This window comes from Salvelinus sp. IW2-2015, linkage group LG7 (assembly GCF_002910315.2).
Source record: "Salvelinus sp. IW2-2015 linkage group LG7, ASM291031v2, whole genome shotgun sequence".
Classification (NCBI taxonomy): domain Eukaryota; kingdom Metazoa; phylum Chordata; class Actinopteri; order Salmoniformes; family Salmonidae; genus Salvelinus; species Salvelinus sp. IW2-2015.
In genome coordinates, this window is record NC_036847.1 from 34,060,592 (window position 1) to 34,082,303 (window position 21,712).

Below are 21,712 nucleotides of genomic sequence, written 5' to 3' on the forward strand. Positions count from 1 at the left end.
ATCTACACATAAGAAGAAAGGGGTCAGTCATCAGTTGTACAACTGAAATGGCATTCAACCTGAATGTGTCTCCACAGTTATCCAACCCTATGAATTTGAGAGGTGCAGGGGGCTGCATAATCAACATCCACAGCACTGGGGTTAACTGGCCTTCCTGCAGGTGCAGAACAGAATTTTTCACCTGGTCAGCTCAGGGATTTGATCCAGACCTTTTGGTTAACTTGCCCCAACACTCTAACCACTAGGCTACCAGTCATTGGACGAGGGTGTCTTGTGTTATGTTAAAATTCTCCGCGGTAATATGGAGCCTAAGGAACTCTTTCATATCAGCGAGAAAATCATTTTGGGAAAAAACAAAAAAAGGTTAAATTGATACACACGTTTATAGGGTTAGTGTTCCACAGGGCCATAAATCTCCAATGTTACATCGTGTGTTACGGAAAACACAGAAGACAAGGCCGGACCGCCGCTACTCATTAGCTACCTAGCAGTGCTCCGACCACTGCGTGTAACTTGGAGATGGACATCAGCTAGTCAGTCTCTACTGGAGATGGACATCAGCTAGTCAGTCTCTAGTGGAGATGGACATCAGCTAGTCAATCATAATGGGATGAACGAGTGACAAATTTCCGGGCAAGGGCGGTCCATTTAAAAATCATTCCTTCCTCCCTCGCCCTCCAAGTGTACACTCGTCAGTTGTCATGACACGTCATCAGAAGTGTCCACTTAATTTGAGTGCTGAGGGGATAGGGTGCTTTTCGGTCTTCAACCCGACATGTTGTCATGCATTTTTTTCCATTGCGAAATACTGCACCAAACATCTTAGTTAGATGTAAAAATTACGCGACTAAAGTCTCCTGAGCAAAAACGTCAAAAATACAGATTTCTTGAGTTACTGTATCTTAGATTAATTCAGACTATTTTGAGGAAGTGTATACTGGCTACGACGTCTCAAACTGGACAAACCGTACTACTGCCTCTTGTTTTTCAAGCGAAGGTCTTTTAAGGGAGTACATGACCACACTCGTTCGGTTGCTGACTTCGGCTAACCGGACTGAAGTATGCTGAGGCCTTAAAGTTAATCTTTCTTCAGTCCAACAAGTGTTCGCTGTTCTCTTGTTGACGTCAATAGTGAAATAGTTTAACTGACCGTCAGTCTTATTCAACCATCATTTAACAATTAAAATCATTGGCATTGGAACTTAGTGCTCAGTCGAATTCATGTCCAGTCTCGTCAGTTGGAGCTGATTTTTGGCATAAGAACTGGCCTAGAAAAGGCCAAAGTGTCCAATAGGGTCATTGTAGTCATTGTCCTTTTATAGTTAGTTGATTGTAGTGTTCATTACAGTGTGCCTGGTATATGGATGATGGCTTAACAAATCTACCTACAAGTGTTGTCATGTTCTAATGCAGGATTCTACCAGGTTCTAGTAGATGTCGTGTGTATGGCTCCTACGTAGTGCTTTGGTACTTGTCTTGTGTCACTATCTCTGTCTGTGACCCATCCCTGAGGAAGGTTGTCAGCTCAGGAATGTCTGCATTGTGGGTTCCATCTTGATGGTTCTCTCACAAACACATGGTCCTTCTCTTTATCCAATATATCTGCCCAGCTCATCATCCCAAGGCAACGTACGTGTTGTCCACACCTGTTGGTCATATCAGACATGTTAATAGACACGTCAGTCTGTTAGTGGTTATAGAGGATGATTCTTCTAAATTAACTTGACAGTGGTAAGCAAAGATGGCCAGGAATCCAAACTGATAAGCCCAGATTCACCAGTGTTTCTATCCGTAAGGATTCCAGCAGAGTTTAAGTCAAATTATTTTTCAATGAGGGAAAATATGAAATTGGGTTTACTTTCTGAGTTGACTGGAATTGAAATGGAACTGACCCCAACCTGGATTCCAGGATAAAAGCTAGGAGTGGGACGATACAAGACAAGGACTCACAGGTTCTGGTCTCTAGCTCTAGCGCCAAGGGGTTCTCCTGTCTCTTGCAGAGCTTGACTCTGGCGACGATGATGATGACGATGACGACGACGAGAGCCACGAGGAAGGCCAGAGCAGAAGCTAGGCAGCTGATCACCATAGGGCTCAACACTGGGTCTGGGTCTGAGGGGCACACAACCCAGATGGACAGACAATATGAGAAGTGATAAATGTTTTATATTACGGTTAATATCGTCCAGGTCTGAGGGTGGGTGGACACAACCAATGATGTACACAAACAAACATGAATATACACTACGTGACCAAAAGTATGTGGACACCTGCACGTCGAACATCTTCCAAAATCATGGGCATTAATGTGTACTTGGTACCCTTCCCCAGATCTGTGCCTCAACACAATCCTGTCTCGGAGCTCTACGAACAATTCTTTCGACCTCATGGCTTGTTTTTTGCTCTGACATGCACTGTCAACTGTGGGACCTAAAAAAGACAGGTGTGTGCCTTTCCAAATCATGTCCAATCAATTGAATTTACAACAGGTGGAAACATCTCAGGGATGATCAATGGAAACAGGATGCACTGGAGCTCAATTTAGAACCTCATAGCAAAGGGTCTGAATACTTATGTAAATAAGCTGTTTATGTTCAATACAGTCTCAGTCAAAAGTTTGGACACACCTAATCATTCAAGGGTTTTTCTTTATTTTTACTCTTTTCTACATTGCTGCTACTCTCTGTTTATCTTATATGCATAGTCACTTTAACTATACATTCATGTACATACTACCTAAATTGGCCCGACCAACCAGTGCTCCCGCACATTGGCTAACCGGGCTATCTACATTGTGTCCCACCACCTGCCAACCCCTCTTTTTACGCTTCTGCTACTCTCTGTTCATCATATATGCATAGTCACTTTAACCATACCTACATGTACATACTACCTCAATAAGCCTGACTAACCGGTGTCTGTATATAGCCTTGCTACTCTTTTTTCAAATGTCTTTTTACTGTTGTTTTATTTCTTTACTTACTTACCTACACACACACACATACCTTCTTTTTTCCCCGCACAATTGGTAAGTAAGCATTTCACTGTAAGGTCTACACCTGTTGTATTCGGCGCACGTGACAAATAAACTTTGATTTGATTTGGAATAGTGAAGACACTATGAAGTAACACATATGGAATCATGTAGTAACCCAAAAAAAGTGTTGAATGAGTTCCCACATATGCTGAGCACTTGTTGGCTGCTTTGCTTTCACTCTGCGGTCCAACTCATCCCAAACCATCTCAATTGGGTTGAGGTAGGGTGATTGTGGAGGCCAGGTCATCTGATGCAGCACTCCATCACTCTCCTTCTTGGTCAAATAGCCCTTACAGCCTCCCGAGTGGCGCAGCGGTCTAAGGCACTGCATCGCAGTGCCAGCTGCATCACTACAGATCCTGGTCGATCCCAGGCTGTGTTGCAGCCTGCTGTGACCTGGAGACCCATAAGGTGGCGCACAATTGGCCCAGCGTTGTCCTGGTTAGGGGAGGGCTTGGCCGGCTGGTGTGTCCTTGTCCCATTGCGCTCTAGCGACTCCTGTGATGGGCCGGGCGCAGTGCACACTAACACGGTCGCCAGGTGTACTGTGTTTCCTCCGACACGTTGGTGCGGCTGGCTTCCGGATTAAGCAAGCATTGTGTCAAGAAGCAGTGCGGCTTGGTTGGGTCGTGTTTCGGAGGACACACGGCTCTTGACCTTCGCCTCTCCCGAGTCCGTACGGGAGTTGCAGCAATGGGACAAGACTGTAACTACCAATTGGATATCATGAAATTGTGGAGAAAAGGGGATAAAAATATAATTAAAATATATTAATATTTAAAAAAATAGCCCGTACACAGTGTTGGGTCATTGTCCTGTTGGAAAACAAATGATAGTCCCACTAAGCCCAAACCAGATGGGATGACGTATCACTGCAGAATGCTGTGGTAGCCATGCTGGTTAAGTGTGCCTAGAATTCTAAATAAATCACAGACCGTGTCAACAGCAAAGCACCATCACACCTCCTCCTCCATGGTTCACAGTGGGAACCACACATGCAGAGATCATCCTTTCACCTACTGTGCGTCTTACAGCGGTTGGAACCAAAAATCGCACCTTTGGACAGATTTCCACTGGTCTAATGTCCATTGCTCGTGTTTCTTGGCCCAAGCAAGGCTCTTCTTATTGGTGTCTGTTTCTATGCAACAATTCGAAGGCCTGATTCACACAGTCTCCACTGAACAGTTGATGTTGAGATGTGTCTGTTACTTGAACTCTTCATTTGGGTTGCAATTTCTGAGGCTGGTAACTCTAATGAACGTATCCTCTGCAGCAGAGGTAACTCTGGGTCTTCCTTTCCTGTGGCAGTTCTCATGAGTGCCAGTTTAATCTCGCTTTATGTTTTTTCAAAGTTTCAAAGTTCTTGAAATGTTCCGGATTGACTGACCTTCGTGTCTTAAAGTAATGATGGACTGTTGTTTCTCTTTGCTTATTTGAGCTGTTCTTGCCATAACATGTACGTGGTCTTTTACCAAATAGGGCTATCTTCTCTATACCAACCCTACTTTGTCACAACACAACTGATTGGCTCAAACACATTAAGGAAAGAAATTCCACAAATTAACTTTTAACAAGGCACACCTATTAATTGAAATGCATTCCAGGTGACTACCTCATGAAGCTGGTTGAGAGAATGCCAAGAGTGTGTAAAGCTGTCATCAAGGCAAAGGGTTCCTACTTTGAAGAATCTCAAATATAAAATATATTTTTTAACACTTTTTTGGTTACTACATGATTCCATGTGTTATTTCATAGTGTTGATGTCTTCACTATTATTCTACAATGTAGAAAATAGTACAAATAAGTAGGTGTCCAAACGTTTGACTGGTACTGTACATTTGCAAAAATGTCTAAAAACCTGTTTTTGCTTTGTCATTATGGGCTATTGTGTATAGATTGATGAGGATTTAAAAAAAAAAGAAAATGTATTAATCAATTTTAGAACAAGGCTGTAACGTAATAAAATGTGGAAAAAGGGAAGGGGTCCTAATACTTCCCAAATGTACTGTACGTCTATGGAYACAACCGAGATGGACAGACAGTCATTATATGGACATTGAGAAAATGTTGCAGTTTTAAAGTAAAGTTTGCTGCAATTCTACACATTTTGCCATGGGGAGAAATGTTTGCAGTTTTTTAATGATATGAATTGGACTGACTAACAAAGTCAATGGGGGGCCCCCCGGGCCAGTAATTCAACCATGATAACAAGTTTAGATAGCTGGCCGCTAAACTAATTTAGCAATCCCCCCMAAAAATATTGCTGACATGGCTAATTGACTGACTATCAGTGACATAACAACAAACAAACTGCTGATGGACACCAACATTTTGAAATTGCATATTTTCTATTCTACTATTTTGAGGGAAATTGATCCGAGGGCTTCAAAAGGGGAACCGCCAGTTGCCCATCCCTGCCGTAGATGCTGACTGACCTGCCCTCACCTCTGATGGAGACATGGAGCGGTTGGCTCTCCCGGGACACGAAGGTTCTCCCGTCAAGCTGGACCATATAGAGGCAGTAATAGTAGCCCTCGTTGGAGAGCTGTGCGTTTGAGAAGCTGAAGGTGACAGCGGGAGTGAGGGCGGGCAGCGACTGGTGTACCATGTCGTTGGAGCGGATCAGACGCAGCTGGAAGGAACCTCAATAAGGAAATAAAACAATCTTTAATATTGTGTTATCCTGGATAGATTTAGTAAATGTAGCTATGTACTGCTTGTTCTTGCCTATACGGGCCGGTTTTCCGGAGACAGCTTAGCACTAGACTGAAAAGCTTGTTTATTGGAGAATCTCCATTGAAAGAGCTATTTAGTCCAGGCCTAGGCTTAATGTCCAAGAAACCAGACCAATTAGTATTATTATTATTTTTAAATGGTAAAATAAATCAAAATCAATTAATGTATCAATCAATTAAGCTACCTCCAGGATACTGCTTCTCAGTGAAGCAGGTGATGTTGAAGCTGTGGCCTTTGATGACAGAGCCTGTGGGAGCCTCGGTGGACGTGTTGTACCAGTGCAGAGGGGTGAGCAGCTCCACTGACGAGATGGGAGGGAGACAGGGGGTTGTGGATCAATTTGACCCGTCATACAGGACAGATCAAAATGACAAAACTTTTTTTTTTTTTTTTACTGGAAAAGATGTCAGGAACTCATGACAAAACCAAAATGATAAAAGATGAGTTCAGTAGGGAGAACAGAGTGAAACGAGGCAGTACTACCTGTCCTGAACTCGTCCAATAAGAAAAAACAAGTTGTCCCTTTTTATGTTGCAAAAACATTTCTCTACGTTGTGCCCTAATGAACTTTAAAGCATACTGTAGCAAATCCCCTTTTCCTCTTCCATTGGAGCAAATCCCTTCCATCTTCCTCTAACTGAACAGGCCCTAGATGACTCACCCACAGTGATGTTGATAAAGTTGCTGGGTGGAGAGGTGAGCGTGGAGGAGGAGGGAGAGATACCCTTGATCCCGTACAGACAGCTATAGCTGCCCTGTTGAGTAGTCTTCAGGATTGACAGAGTAAACTCCACCCTGGACTGGGCAAAGGTCACCCACCGAGTCATCAACGGGGTGTCTATGCCCCTCGTAGACAGGTTGAAGTAATTCAGGTGGTGGCCCGGTACCACAGTACAGCTGAAGCGAACCGCCTCCCCGGGAGATAAGACGGTGTGAGGGGAGAGCAGGGACAGGGTGGGCATCAACAGTGCACCTGTCAGGGAGATAGATACAGAGCCTTCAGAAAGTATTCATACCCATCGACTTATTCCACATTTTGTTACGTTACAGCCTGAATTCAAAATGGATTCAATATTTTTTTTTTCTCCTCACCAATCTACCCACAATACCCCATAATTAAAAATGTTTTTWGAAAATGTTGCCTATTTATTGACAATGAAATACTGAAATCTCATTTTCATAAGTATACATGTTAGTATACATGTTAGAATCACCTTTGGCAGAGATTACAGCTGTGAGGTCTTTCTGGGTAACTCGAAGAACATTCCACATCTGGATTGTGCAACATTTGACCATTGTTCATTTCAAAATGATTCAAACACTGTCAAATTGGTTGTTGATCATTGCTAGACAACCATTTTCATGTCTTGCCATAGATTTAAAACCTCTACAGGATTGATGGGTCCCATCTTCAAATAATATTTTTGCAGGAATCTCCTTGCGAATGATTTTGCCGAAGATTGTATCTCCGCCGGGCTGGGCAACCTGAGCTTTTGCTATCTCATCCGGTTGACGGTTGATCTAACGAAGGCTAATGCGATTAGAATGAGGTTGTAACAAGAACATTTCCCAGGACATAGACATATCTGATATTGGCAGAAAGCTTAAATTCTTGTTAATCTAACTGCACTGTCCAATTTACAGTAGCTATTACAGTGAAAGAATACCACGCTATTGTTTAGAGAGTGCACAATTATGAACTTGAAAAGTTATTAATAAACTAATTAGGCACATTTGGGCAGTCTTGATACAACATTTTGAACAGAAATGTAATGGTTAATTGGATCAGTCTAAAACTGTGCACATATTTTGCATTTCAAAGATGGTACAAAAAAAATACAAAACATGGTTGTTTTTTTCTTTGTATTATCTTTTACCAGATCTAATGTGTTATAATATTCTCCTACATTAATTTCACATTTCCACAAACTTTAAAGTGTTTCCTTTCAAATGGTATCAATAATATGCGTATCCTTGCTTCAGGTCCTAAGCTACAGGCAGTTAGATTTGCGTGTCATTTTAGGATATATTTTTWAAAAAGGGGCGGATCCTTAAGAGGTAGATTTAAGTCAAAACTGTAACTCGGCCACTCAGGAATATTCACTGTCTTCTTGGTGAGCAACTCCAGTGTAGATTTGGCCTTGTGTTTTAGGTTATTGTCCTGATGAAAGGTGAATTCACCTCCCGGTGTCTGGTGGAAAACAGACTGAACCAGGTTTCCCTCTAGGATTTTGCTTGTGCTTAGCTCCATTCCGTTTCTTTTTTTTTTATCTTGAAACTCCCCAGTACTTAACAAATACAAGCATATCCATAACATGATGCAGCTACCACTATGCTTAAAAATATGGAGAGTGGTACTCAGTAATGTGTTGTGTTGGATTTGCCCCAAATGTAACATTTTGTATTCAGGACAAAAAATGTWTTGCTTTGCCACATTTTTTGCAGTATTACTTCAGTCCCTTGTTGCAAACGGGATRYATTTTTTWRAATGTTTTTTATTCTATACACAGGATTCCTTTTTAATTCTGTCAATTGGGTAGTATTRTGGASTWACTACAATGTTRTTGATCCATCCTCAGTTTCCTCCTATCAAAGCCATTAAASTCTGTAACTATTTTAAAATCCACCACTGGCCTYATGGTGAAATCCCTGTGCGGTTTCCTTCCTCTCAGGCATCTGAGTTACGCCTGTATCTTTGTAGTGACTGGGTATGTTAATACACCATCCAAAGTGTAATTAAGTAACTTCACCATGCTCTAAGAGATATTTTTTTTTACCCATCTACCAATAGGTGACCTTCTTTGCGAGGTTTTGGAAAAAAAACCTGGTCTTTGTGGTTGAATCTGTGTTTCACTGAATGATAGAAACTGATAGAAACCAGATAGAAACTGATAATTGTGCACATGACTTCACAAATACATTTAAATGACCTGAATGATGATTGAGTTTAGAACAACAGTGTAAGAATTGCTCTTCCTCTGTCCCGAGCGCACAAAGGCTCACTACTGGAAAAATACACCTTTTATTTGTTTTTACTTTGTCAGAAGAAGCTGTAACTGGACTRTAGAATATGACTTACTATAACTGTTGTTACACTGTAACGTTTTTTTAAAARAGAAACTAAATTGTTCCATTATATTTCATTATATTCTTACTGTAAAATATGTGTGTTGACTGAATATACGCGATTGGTGTCTCTGCTAAAYGAATGAGTTGATGAAGCATCYATATATCCTCGGCTACTAAGCACAGATAAATACAACTCAAAACATGCTATTCTGTTCTTTTGAAATACATTGTCTTAGTATCATGTTTTTTTATGACCTTCCTAAATGAAAGCCTCATATGGAGGTAGACAATGTGGTCTTGAATAGAGTGAGGGGTGCAGAGAAATAAATAAAAAAAGAGACGTCTGGTCTCTTTGAAGCGAGAGGAATTCAACAAGAGCCGACAAGTATTCTTTCACAATAGCTGGMCTTATGTTATCTACAGTTTTGCGCTGGGAACTGTCCCACTCCATGGTGGATAGCAACCTCTCCACGAGCATCCACTCTTTGTTTATGTAGTGGGCTGTATCCTATTTTTTGAAAATCATCAGTCCACATGAAGTGTAATTGCGCCATTACTCAACTTCTCTCAACTACCCGCCAGCTGATTCTTTTTGTCCCGATGCAGGACTATAAGTGCGAGAGGAGAGAGACTCTCAGACAGAAACATTCACACCTCCATTCATTTACAAAGGGATAGGTGTGAAAATCCCACAATTTGCACCAGGAATGGGTTTATCCTGCTGATGAATGAATAAATGATTATGTTATGTTACCGAACAGATGACAACGATAGAAAGAAGCATCATGTAGCATCTTGATTTACAGCATTTCCCTCTGTCAGACATCAACAAATTTTCAGTAGTTATAGTAATTTGACTTATTTAGTCATCCTGATGAATGAATAAATGATTATGTTATGTTACCGAACAGATGACAACGATAGAAAGAAGCATCATGTAGCATCTTGATTTACAGCATTTCCCTCTGTCAGACATCAACAAATTTWGCAAAAGTAGCCCAATTAGTTAGAGGGATGGGGCATCTTCTTGTTACGTGGTGCTGAAGTTTCTAACTGCTGTCAGCCACACCCATACAGCGCTGTGAAACGGAGAACGGGCTACCACTAAAATAAATAAAATATCAACAAGAGAATGTAGAATGGAACAAGTCACATTTGAATTGAAATAACCAGATTTAATTGAAACGACCAAATGTCGGCCTTTAACCATCCAAATATTTCATACAATATTCTGCCCATGTTGGGACTCGGCTTGCTTGATCTTCTTCAATTTCGCTTCCCATTGACCAAAAATGAAATATATAATTCAATTTTAATCATGAAGTGTACTCACAATTAGAGGTCGATTATGATTTTTCAACGCCGATACCGATTATTGGAGGGCCAGGCAACGCCGATACCGATTAAATCGGCCGATTTTTTTAACATGTATTTATTTATTTGMAATAATGACAATTACAACAATACTGAATGAACACTTATTTTAACTTAATATAATACATCAATAAAATCAATTTAGCCTCAAATAAATAATGAAACATGTTCAACTTGGTTTAAATAGTTCAACTTGGTTTAAATAATGCAAAAACAAAGTGTTGGAGAAGAAAGTAAAAGTGCAATATGTGCCATGTAAAAAATCTAACGTTTAAGTTCTTTGCTCAGAACATATGAAAGCTGGTGGTTCCTTTTAACATGAGTCTTCAATATTCCCAGGTAAGAAGTTTTAGGTTGTAGTTGTTATTATAGGAACTATAAGACTATTTCTCTCTATACGATTTGTATTTCATATACCTTTGACTATTGGATGTTCTTATAGGCACTTTAGTATTGCCAGTGTAGCAGTATAGCTTCCGTCCCTCTCCTCGCCCCTACCTGGGCTCGAACCAGGAACACATCGACAACAGCCACCCTCGAAGCATCGTTACCCATGCAGAGCAAGGGGAACAACTACTCCAAGTCTCAGAGTGAGTGACGTCACCGATTGAAACGCTATCAGCGCACACCCCGCTAACTAGCTAGCCATTTCACATCGGTTACACCAGCCTAATCTCAGGAGTTGATAGGCTTGAAGTCATAAACAGCTCAATGCTTGAAGCACAGCGAAGAGCTGCTGGCAAACACACGAAAGTGCTGTTTGAATGAATGCTTACGAGCCTACTGCTGCCTACCATCGCTCAGTCAGACTGCTCTATCAAATATCAAATCATAGACTTAATTATAACATAATAACACACAGATATACGAGCCTTAGGTCATTAATATGGTCAAATCAGGAAACTATCATTTCGAAAACAAAACATTTATTCTTTCAGTGAAATACGGAACCGTTCCGTATTTTATCTAACGGGTGGCATCCCTAAGTCTAAATATTCCTGTTACATTGCACAACCTTCAATGTTATGTCATAATTACGTAAAATTCTGGAAAATTAGTTCGCAACGAGCCAGGCGGCCCAAACTGTTGCATATACCCTGACTCTGCGTGCAATGAACGCAAGAGAAGTGACACAATTTCCTAGTTTAATATTGCCTGCTAACCTGGGTTTTCTTTTAACTAAATATGCAGGTGTTAAAAAAATATACTTCTTGTGTAATGATTTTAAGAAAGGCATGTATGTTTATGGTTAGGTACATTCGTAACGATTGTGATTTTTTTCGCAAATGCGCTTTTGTTAAATCATCCCCCGTTTTGGCGAAGTAGGCTATGATTCAATGATAAATTAACAGGCAACCGCATCGATTATATGCAACGCAGGACAAGCTAGATAAACTAGTAATATCATCAACCTGTAGTTAACTAGTGATTATGTTAAGATTGATTGTTTTTTATAAAGATACGTTAATGCTAGCTAGCACCTTACTTGGCTCCTTGCTGCACTCGCATAACAAGGTAGTCAGCCTGCACGCAGCTCCTCGTGGAGTGCAATGTAATCGGCCATGATCGATGTTCAAAAATGACAATTACCGATTGTTATGAAAACTTGAAATCGGCCTAATTAATCGGCCATTCCGATTAATCGTCGCCTCTACTCACATTGCATGGCATGGTGATCTCTGCTCAGCTTCAAAAGCCCTTAGAATAAATGGAGTAGAAGTGCTCAAAGACGCCCTCTGGTGGTTTGTACGAGCATTAACGGCAAGCACTAAACATATGATGGCAACTTTTAATTGAGGAACCCTGTACAAACACTCACAGGCATATTATCAATTCTTAAAAACGTTACTATTGTTAAGATGTATTACTTAATTACATTCCAACGTGGAACTGTTTCTGTCCATAACAAAAACTATTTTAGCATGGGGGCCAGATCTGTTTAAAACAATTTCAACTGATCTGTACCAGGCTATCCTCCTGGGACTCAGTCTCACCTGAACATTTCACCCCAGCGTCATTATCATGGGTGCAGTGGGGTTCCCGTAGCCGACCCTGGGACTGTGGAGAACCCTGGGACATCGCGTCAGGCTCGCTCGTGGCCCGAACACTGGACGTGACGAGCCAGATCTCTCCGGTGCCCCTTCCAAACGCAGCTCTACGGATGGCTTTATCGGCCAGCCCACAGCCCAGCTCCTTGCACAACACGTCAGCATCTTCAGGTCCCTTCGTCACACACTGTCCCCCACGGATTCCCCTGTAGCAGCTCCACGCGCCCCGCACAGTCACTGTCCCCATGGACTAGACGGATGAACGAAAAGCCATCTGCAGCTGTACTATTCTGAGTGACTCACCGTCTGCACCTACCCATCCCAGTAACAAGAGCACGCTGTATAACAGAGAGCACAGACTGTACAACAAGAGCACAGCCCGTACAACAAGAGCACAGCCTGTATGGGAACAGCAAGAGAAAGACTGAGGAAAAGCGTAAATTTGATCTCCAAATCTTGAAAATACTTCAGCAAAGCAGTCATATCGATGTTAGCTGCTACAGTATCAGTACTCAAGGTTGTCTCTGATACTTAACTCATCACACAAGCATATTGAAATACTTAAACTAGCTCATTCTAAAATTAACAAATTACACCACACAGAAAAGAAAAAATATCGAATGATCACTGACCTAGCGTTGTAAGGACAAGTAGAATATGCAGCATCTTTGTCACCATTTCATTTGACCGCAAGTCGAGAGATGATTCTGCTGACGTTGAGCTTGATACGGTTTTCAGGGGGGGGACGGTCGGTCAACTCAAACTGCACCCAAAAGTGGAGTGGAGACCTTGAACTTGAGACCACTATAGTTGGCTAACTAGTCAAATTACCGYAATACTATCTGAAGGATTTCGGTGTGTTAGCCTGTAGTATAGCTGGCTACAACATACCTACTCGCTGCTACCAGGCATCTAGCTAAATTCCTTCAAGTCACTGACACTGTTTGATCATGCCTGGTTAGTTAAGCTGGCTAACTTCAGGTCAGTCCTGGTCCATCCTTTCACATTTCATAACGTAAATCAAACATATACAAATATTAAGCCGAGAAATCTACTCCATGTCGTAACTATGCATATTCTTTAACTACAAAACCTTGTTTTAAAGAACGCGAAAGTTCTATAGCTAAAAACATTAATTATTCAATATGTAGATACAGTATTATTTGTCATCGATATATAATCACGTCAAGCTATCAGGGAATCATATCGAAAGATTTGTTGTTTAAATTAAAATTTAGAAAAAAGTTTTAAAAGATTTATTGTTTTCGGTAAAAACAAGCAAGACATATCCGCCTGGCGTTGCATTTACTTACGTAATTACGTACGGAATTATACCAGTGTTTTGAGAACTACATTACCGTGAGCAACTATAGTGGAATCGGAGGTTCGCCTTCAAAATAAATAGCCCTCAATGAAACATGTAAACTGATCAAAARAAATWGTGGAATCATGCCACAATTAGAGTAAATAATGGTGAAAGAGTTTGGATTGTTGTTACATATATTCAACAAAACAAAATAATGAGTTAATTTTACCAAAACAAATCTGTGCAAATCGCACTGTGGATGTATTTGGATTCAGAATTGTGTTGGGGGCTTATATGCCTAGCCCTTGATCATCAAATCAAATTGTATTGATCACTTACACATATTTAGTAGATGGGTGTAGCAAAATGCTTGTGTTTCTAGGTCCAACGGTGCAGTAGTATCTAACAATTCAAAACAATACAAACATCTAAAAATAAAAGAATGGAATTAAGAAATATATAAATATTAGGACAAGCAACGTCGGAATGGCATTGAATAAAATACAGTAGAATAGAATATAGAATACAGTATATGAGATGAGTAAAGCAGTATGTAACATTATTAAAGTAACTAGTGTTCCATTGTTAAAGTGGCCWGTGATTCCATGTGTATGTATATGGGGCAGCAGCCTCTAAGGTGCAGGGTTGAGTAACATTATTAAAGTGGCCAGTGATTCCATGTCTATGTATATAGGGCAGCAGCCTCTAAGGTGGAGGGTGGAGTAACATTATTAAAGTGGCCAGTGATTCCATGTCTATGTATAGGGGCAGCAGCCTCAAGGTGCAGGTTGGCTATAACATTATTAAAGTGACCAGTGATTCCATGACTATGTATTCAGGGCAGCAGCCTCTAAGGTGGAGGGTTGAGTAACATTATTAAAGTGGCCAGTGATTCCATGTCTATGTATTCAGGGCAGCAGCCTCTAAGGTGCAGGGTTGAGTAACCGGGTGGAAGCCAACTAGTGATGGTTATTTAACAGTCTGATGGCCTTGAGATAGAAGCTGTTTTTCAGTCTCTCCGTGTCCGTTTTGATGCACCTGTACTGAACTCGCCTTCTGGATGATAGTGGGATGAAGAGGCCGTGGCTGATGTCCTTGATGATCTTTTGGGCCTTCCTGTGACATCAGGTGCTGTAGGTGTCCTGGAGGGCAGGTAGTTTGACCCCGGTGATGCGTTGGGCAGACCGCACCACCCTCTGGAGAGCCCTGCAGTTGCTGACTGTGCAGTTGCCGTACCAGGCGGTGATACAACCCGACAGGATGGTCTTAATTGTGCATCTGTAAAAGTTTGCCAAGCCAAATTTCTTCAGCCTCCTGAGGTTGAAGAGGCACTGTTATGTCTTCTTCACCACACTGTCTGTCTGGGTGGACCATTTCAGTTCCATTACACATAAGAGAGAAAGGGGTYAGTCATCAGTTGTACAACTGAATGCATTCAACTGAAATGTGTCTCCCACATTTATCCCAAACCCTATGAATTTGAGAGGTGCAGGGGGCTGCCATAATCAACATCCACAGCACCTGGGGGTTAACTGCCTTCCTCAGGTGCAGAACAGATTTTCACCTTGTCAGCTCAGGGATTTGATCCAGCAACCTTTTGGTTACTTGCCCAACACTCTAACCACTAGGCTACCAGTCATTGGACGAGGGTGTCTTGTGTTATGTTAAGATCTCCGACGGTATAGGAAGCCTAAGGACCTCTTTCATATCAGCGAGAAATCATTTTGGAAAAACAAAAAGGTTAAATTGATACACACGTTTATAGGGTTAGTGTTCCCACAGGGCCATATCTCCATGTTACATCGTGTGTTTACGGAAAACACAGAASACGAGGCGACCGCCGCTACTAATTAGCTACCTAGCATGCTCCGAACAACTGCGTGTAAACTCGGGAAGTGTAACAGAAGGTTAGTTTAGTCTGGAGGCACCCGTAGCTGTATAGAGCCCCACAGTGGAGGTGTCATAATACCCATAAAATCTAGCGGTCAAACAATGAAATTAGCGTTTTCGAAAATCTGAGAGTCAATTGAAATTGGTCAATTTCAACGTCACGTCAGGGTAAGCCTACACGAAACACAGCCCTTATTTTAAGTGTTTATAAAATTCCCTATGGGAAAATTGAATTGTGGAAAATTCGATTGGAACTATTTCCTTGTTTGACCGCTAGGTTTTATGGGTATTATGACTCATACTATGGTACTCTATTGATCTGTACAAAACTGCTACAGTAAATGTATATTTTTTATTTAAAGGATTCTCGCTGATGAAAGATAAGGGCCATGTTGTGAACACTGGACAAGGCCTCCTTCCTCAGAGTCTCAGGCAGGACGCACTGGAATCTCTTACTCTTGGTCAGTGGATCTTTGGAAACTGTACAAGATATTGTTCAGCAGTCTGAGCTTTTCCCATTGCCTCAGAATCTTCAGAGCGAGCAGGTTAATCATTGTGATGCTCACGCTTGGATGGTCTGCGCTTTCTATACAACAGTAGTGGATCATTCTGGAGATGACAGCATTGTGTTGTTGTTGGGACTTGAGCTCTTCCATGGACAAGGAGCAAAGTGTGTCGTTTTTTTGCCATCTGGGGGCTAACGTGGTCCGCTAACACAGCAGCTCTCTGCCATCTGGGGGCTAACGTGCTAACGTGGTCCACTAACACAGCAGCTCTCTGCCATCTGGGGGCTAACGTGCTAACGTGGTCCACTAACACAGCAGCTCTCTGCCATCTGGGGGCTAACGTGGTCCGCTAACACAGCAGCTCTCTGCCGAGACGCAGACCCCCAGTGAGAGGAGAGTAAAGCTGACACGTCATTCTCAGACAAGGACACACACAGGGAGGAGTTGTCCAGGACTTGCGGCTGACACATCAGGGACACACACACACGCAGGGAGGAGTTATCCAGGACTTGCGGCTGACACATCAGGCGGAATGCATCCTGCACTTCCAGGGGTGTCGTAAAGGCTGTTCATTTTTAGTTAGACTCATAGGGGAGGCAGGTAGCTTAGTGGTTAGAGTGTTGGGCCAGTAACCGAAAGGTTGCTGCATCGAATCCCCGAGCTGACAAGGTAAAAATCTGTCGTTCTGAACAAGGCAGTTAACCCCACTGTTCCCCGGCAGGCCGTCATTGTTAATAAAAACTTGTTCTTAACTGACATGCCTAGTGAAATTTTTAATAAATGTATGTAGAGGGACGTTGTAGAACCCTGGTGTGWGGTCCATGGTGCAGAAATAGGCGTTTCCACCAAGGGCAGCCAGGCAGTCAGCTTGAGGTGGCGTCCTTGATTGTCTCCGCTTGGATCCATAGGTAAAGCTGTACAACATGAATGTCAATATGCACAATAGGCTGAATAGGGAGTTAAATTCCCACAGTCAAAGCTCTGCAATAAGAGCTGCGAAGCTAATATAGGTGTAAACTCTACATAGTTGTGTTCTGTTGGTGTCACTGAGTAGGCTGATAACCCATTTCAYGGGTGCACAGTCCATAGGTTAGGCTRTACAGTGCCGTATGAATGTCCAATACACACAATAGACTGACTGGAAAGGTCAGTCTTTCTTTATGCCCCCAATGCAATTCTGAATTCAAATACATCCACAGTGCGATTTCAACTGATTTTAATTGTTGTTGTTGTTGTTTAGTTGTCTTTTGTTTAATTTATATAACAACATTCCAACCTTGTTTAGCATTATCTAGTCCAGTGAGTCCACAATTTGTATCCGTTTGCATCAGTTTCAATGGGTGACTTTTATTTTGAAGGTGAACCACAGATTCTACTATTGCTGCTCAAGCTAATGTTGTTCACAACACACTGGTAGGAATTATCATGGTCCACACACACCAACACAGTCATCAAGAAGGCAGGACAAGGCCTCTTCCCCCTCAGGAGGCTGCAAAGATACACCATGGGTCCTCAGATCCTCAAAAAGTTCTACAGCTGCACCATCGAGAGCATCTTGACTGGCTGCATCACCACTTGGTTTAGCAACTCCTTCCGTAAAGTGCTACAGAGGGTAGTGCGTACGGCCCAGTACATCACTGGGGCCGAGTTCTCTGCAATCCAGGACCTCTATACCAGGCGGTGTCAGAGGAAGGCCCTTAACATTGTCAAAGACACCAGCCACCCAAGTCATAGACTGTTCTCACTGCTACCGCACGGCAAGTGGTAATGATGCTGCAAGTCTGGAACCAACAGGACCCTGAACAGCTTCTACCCACAAGCCATAATATTGCTAAAAAGTTAGTTAAATAGTTATCTATTTGCAACTCTTTTGACTCATCACATATGCTGCTGCTACTGTTAATTATCTATCCTGTTGACTAGTCACTTTATCCCTACTTACATCTGCAGCCGATGTGATTAAGACCTTTAAACAGGTCAACATTCACAAGGCCGCAGGGCCAGAAGGATTACCAGGACGTGTATTCTGAGCATGCACTGACCAACTGGCAAGTGTCTTCACTGACATTTTCAACCTCTCCCTGTCTGTCTGTAATACCCAACATGTTTCAAGCAGACCACCATAGTGCCAGTGCCAAAGAACACTAAGGTAACCTGCCTAAATTACTACTGACCCGTAGAACTCACATCTGTAGCCATGAAATGCTTTGAAAAGCTGGTCATGGCTCACATCAACACCATCATCCCAGAAACCATAGGCTCACTCCAATTTTCATACCGCACCAACAGATCCACAGATGATGCCATCTCTATTGCACTCCACACTGCCCTTTCTCACCTGGACAAAAGGAACACCTATGTGAGAATGCTATTCATTGACTACAGCTCAGCGTTCAACACCATAGTGCCCTCAAAGCACATCACTAAGCTAAGGACCCTGGGACTAAACACTTCCTTCTGCAACTGGACCCTGGACTTCCTGACGGGCGGCTCCCAGGTGGTAAGGGTAGGTAACAACACATCCGCCACGCTGATCCTCAACATGGGGGCCCCTCAGGGGTGCGTGCTCAGCAAGGCATGCGACAACAACACACTTCTGAAGAAGTTTGATAAACGAAAGTAACGACGGTGATCAAGGCCATGGACTGAGCTCCCTTTGATGCTGGTCTCCACTGGTAGGTAACTGTCTGACTCATCCAGTAGCCGTCCATCAAGCATGCACTACCTATACACATGAGATGCGCACGGGCTCAAGAGGACAGTGTATCACAATTACCATGCCCAGCATCAGCTAACGAGGGAGCGTGACGACCTAAGTAATGAGCACACTCAGAGTGTCTGCTGATATGAATCCCAGGGGCTTGCGTCAAATGCACTGGTATCCTCACCCCTAAGTTATCTAAGTCAGCTAGCAACATCGAGAGCCAATACTGGACGCGGCTGGCTCATGTCAAAGTAGTGCGCTATAAAGGGAATAGGGTGCCACTTGGGACACAGTCAGGTTTATTAGCTCGGGTTTCCAGAACTGGTGTGTCTGGGCAGGGTTAGCTACGACAATAATTAGCAGACGCACGTCGCCATTAGACTATCCAGCTCATTGAGTGTTCAGGCACTGAAGAGTTCGACTTTATGTCAAATAAGCAGCAGAGGAGAGCGACGAGAGGTGTGGGGAGATGAGCGGAAAGAGAGACAGAAGAGAAGCAGAGGATGAGAGAGTATTAAACATATGAACGAAATAAAGCCTTGACTCAGCAATCCTACGTCAACGATACTATATAGGAAATGACTGCCTACGTACGTCTTCTGAAGTCTTTTATCAGAGAGAGGAGAGACAGAAGAGGAGGAAGTAGGAGAGATGAGGAGATCAGACGCTTATCATTCGCCTGTTTCTTCGCATCACGTGGCTGAGCGCTGCAGGCCTTCTGTGACAGTCAGGCACGTGCGTAGGCATCCACGACTACACTCTGGCAACGGCACTCTCCGTTCTTTCTTCACCTCGATAACTCCCATTGGTACCGTACATCACTGGGAACTCACCGCATAAGAGTCACAAGCACGATGCCCTTGCAATCCCCCGACCACTCCTACTACCCCACTACTGTCGCGGTGTGCTAAGAGGACAGGCCTTAACATTGACTATAATGGAGACAGTCACAACATTCATATGTCACTTTACGCATCCTCATGGTTATCTGCTATATCCCCTGAGAGCTCACGCGCCAAGGGTGTGTAAGAGCTGCAAGTCTGGAACCACAGGACCCCGACCAATGCGTGATCCTACGCCGTAAATGTAAGCGACAGAAGCCATTCCATCAACCTTCGGCTAAAAGTTATGCTCTAAAGTTCTATGTTCCCTATCCTACTTCTTGTGACCAACACTCTTTTTGCAACTCATCACTGATTATGTGCTCCCGCAGATGTCTCTGCTCATATGGTTAATTATCTAGCTTCCTGTTGACTTAGCTCCCACCTGGTGAGCACCTCAGTCTGAGCAGGACTCTGGCAGAGCTCCGATGTCGTATTCCACGTTTAGCCAGAATAATATAAAGATCAAATCGTCTAGCGAGAGGCCGCAGGGCCTAGAAGGATTACTCAAGACAAACATAGTAATTCTGAGACACTGCACTGACCAAACTGGCAAGTGTCCTTCAACTGACATTTTCACCTCTCCCTTCTGTCTGTAATACCAGCCCAAAAATTGATCTACTCCAGCGGGACCGACCACCTTTCATGACGTGCCTAGTGAGAGATAACCTAAAGAAACACTAAGGTAACCGCCTTTGCCTAACCATCTCACTACTCTTGTACGACTGCACGTGATGTAATCTGTCACACATCTGTAGCCCATGAAATGCTTTGAAAAGTGGTCATGGTGAAGCTTCACATCAACACCATCATCCCAGACAACATAACGGTCTTACCCATCTATATTTTACTATGCAAGCGCGGCACAACCAACCTCAGATCACGAGGATGTAGCTAGCTCATCTGCTATCGTCAGTGAGGAGAGACAATTTCTAACATCTACAACTCACTGCGAGACACCAAAAATCTCTCCGCTCTGAACTGGCAACAAAAGGAATCACACTTCTCATTGAAGGAGACTGATCTCTTTCCTTCACATTCTGAACTACGCGTCAGCGTTCCAAGTTGTCAGTCACACAATAAGTCTGACTCTTAACAAAGTGGACTATGACTACAATGCTAAGGAGCTGCTCTTAGGCGCTACTAACACTTTCCTTCTGCAAACCTGTGCATGAACCCTATGACCCCTACTAGACTATTTCGATCATTTGCCTATCAGTGTGTAAATGGTAGTTCTAAAACACCATATCTCTCTCGCTACTAGCTGATAGAGTAAAAAAATCCATATCACTTACTGGGGGCACGCCAGCTAGAGGGTGAATAGCTAATCATCTACATTCTTATCTGATACTCGTTCACTCATGACTACACGGACAAGGCATGACTCCAACACTATTATAAGTTTGCTGACAACGATGAGAACAGCTTATAGGGAGGAGGTCAGAGACCTGACCGGTAGTAGTGCAGAGACAACAACCTCTCCCTGAAAACATGTCAAGACAAAGGAGATGATTGCTGGACTACAGGAAAAGGAGGACGAGCACGCCCCCATTTCAATCGACGGGCCTGTAGTGGAGCAGGTTGATTTCTTCAAGTTCCTTGGCGTCCACATCACCAACAAACTAAAATTGGTCCAAGCAACCAAGAGACAGTCGGGAAGAAGGGCACGACAAAACCTATTCCCCCTCAGGAAGACTAAAGATTTGGCATGGGTCTTCAGATACTCAAAGATTTTACAGCTGAACCATCGAGAGCATCCTGACCGGTTGCATCACTGCCTGGTACGGCAACTGCTCGGCCTCCGACCGCAAGGCGCTACAGAGGGTAGTGTGTAAGGCCCAGTACATCAACGGGGCCAAGCTTCTTGCCTCCAGCGAACTCGGTGTCGGAGGAAGGCCCTAAAATTGTCCCAAGACTCCAGCCACCCTAGTCATAACTGTTTTCTCTGCTTACCGCACGCAAAGCGGTACCCGGAGCAACCAAGTCAGGTCCAAGAGTTTTCTAACAGCTTTCCTACCCCAAGCCATAAGACTTCTGAACAAGCTACTCAAATTGCTACCATAGACTATTTGCAATGCCCCCCCCCCCTCCCCCCCCCTTCCTACGCTGCTGGGCAAACTTTCTGTTATCTAATGCATAGTCACTTTAATAACTCTACCAA

The 21,712-nt window shown here is 43.0% G+C and overlaps 1 protein-coding gene across 1 annotated transcript; it reads right to left on the minus strand.

The window, feature by feature from the left end:
* Positions 1-526: 526 nt before the first annotated feature.
* On the minus strand, positions 527-13,550 carry LOC111966866 (uncharacterized). The gene is made up of 7 exons (XM_024147183.2): positions 12,897-13,550; positions 12,211-12,576; positions 6,435-6,746; positions 5,958-6,074; positions 5,483-5,680; positions 1,951-2,112; positions 527-1,646 (listed from the first exon to the last, which is right to left on the minus strand). The coding sequence occupies exons 2-7, from the start codon at positions 12,509-12,511 to the stop codon at positions 1,615-1,617; spliced, it is 1,122 nt and encodes a 373-aa protein (XP_024002951.2). The 5' UTR covers positions 12,512-12,576; positions 12,897-13,550; the 3' UTR covers positions 527-1,614.
* Between the last annotated feature and the right edge of the window lie 8,162 nt (positions 13,551-21,712).

Bases quoted from the DNA above. Each gene is read 5' to 3' on its own strand.
- LOC111966866 (XM_024147183.2), bottom strand. From the start codon at position 12,511: ATGGGGACAGTGACTGTGCGGGGCGCGTGGAGCTGCTACAGGGGAATC. The intron at 6,747-12,210 runs GTGAGACTGAGT...TCTCCCTGACAG, and splicing joins CGCTGGGGTGAAATGTTCAG to GTGCACTGTTGATGCCCACC. The intron at 6,075-6,434 runs GTGAGTCATCTA...CCATCTCGTCAG, and splicing joins CTTTATCAACATCACTGTGG to TGGAGCTGCTCACCCCTCTG.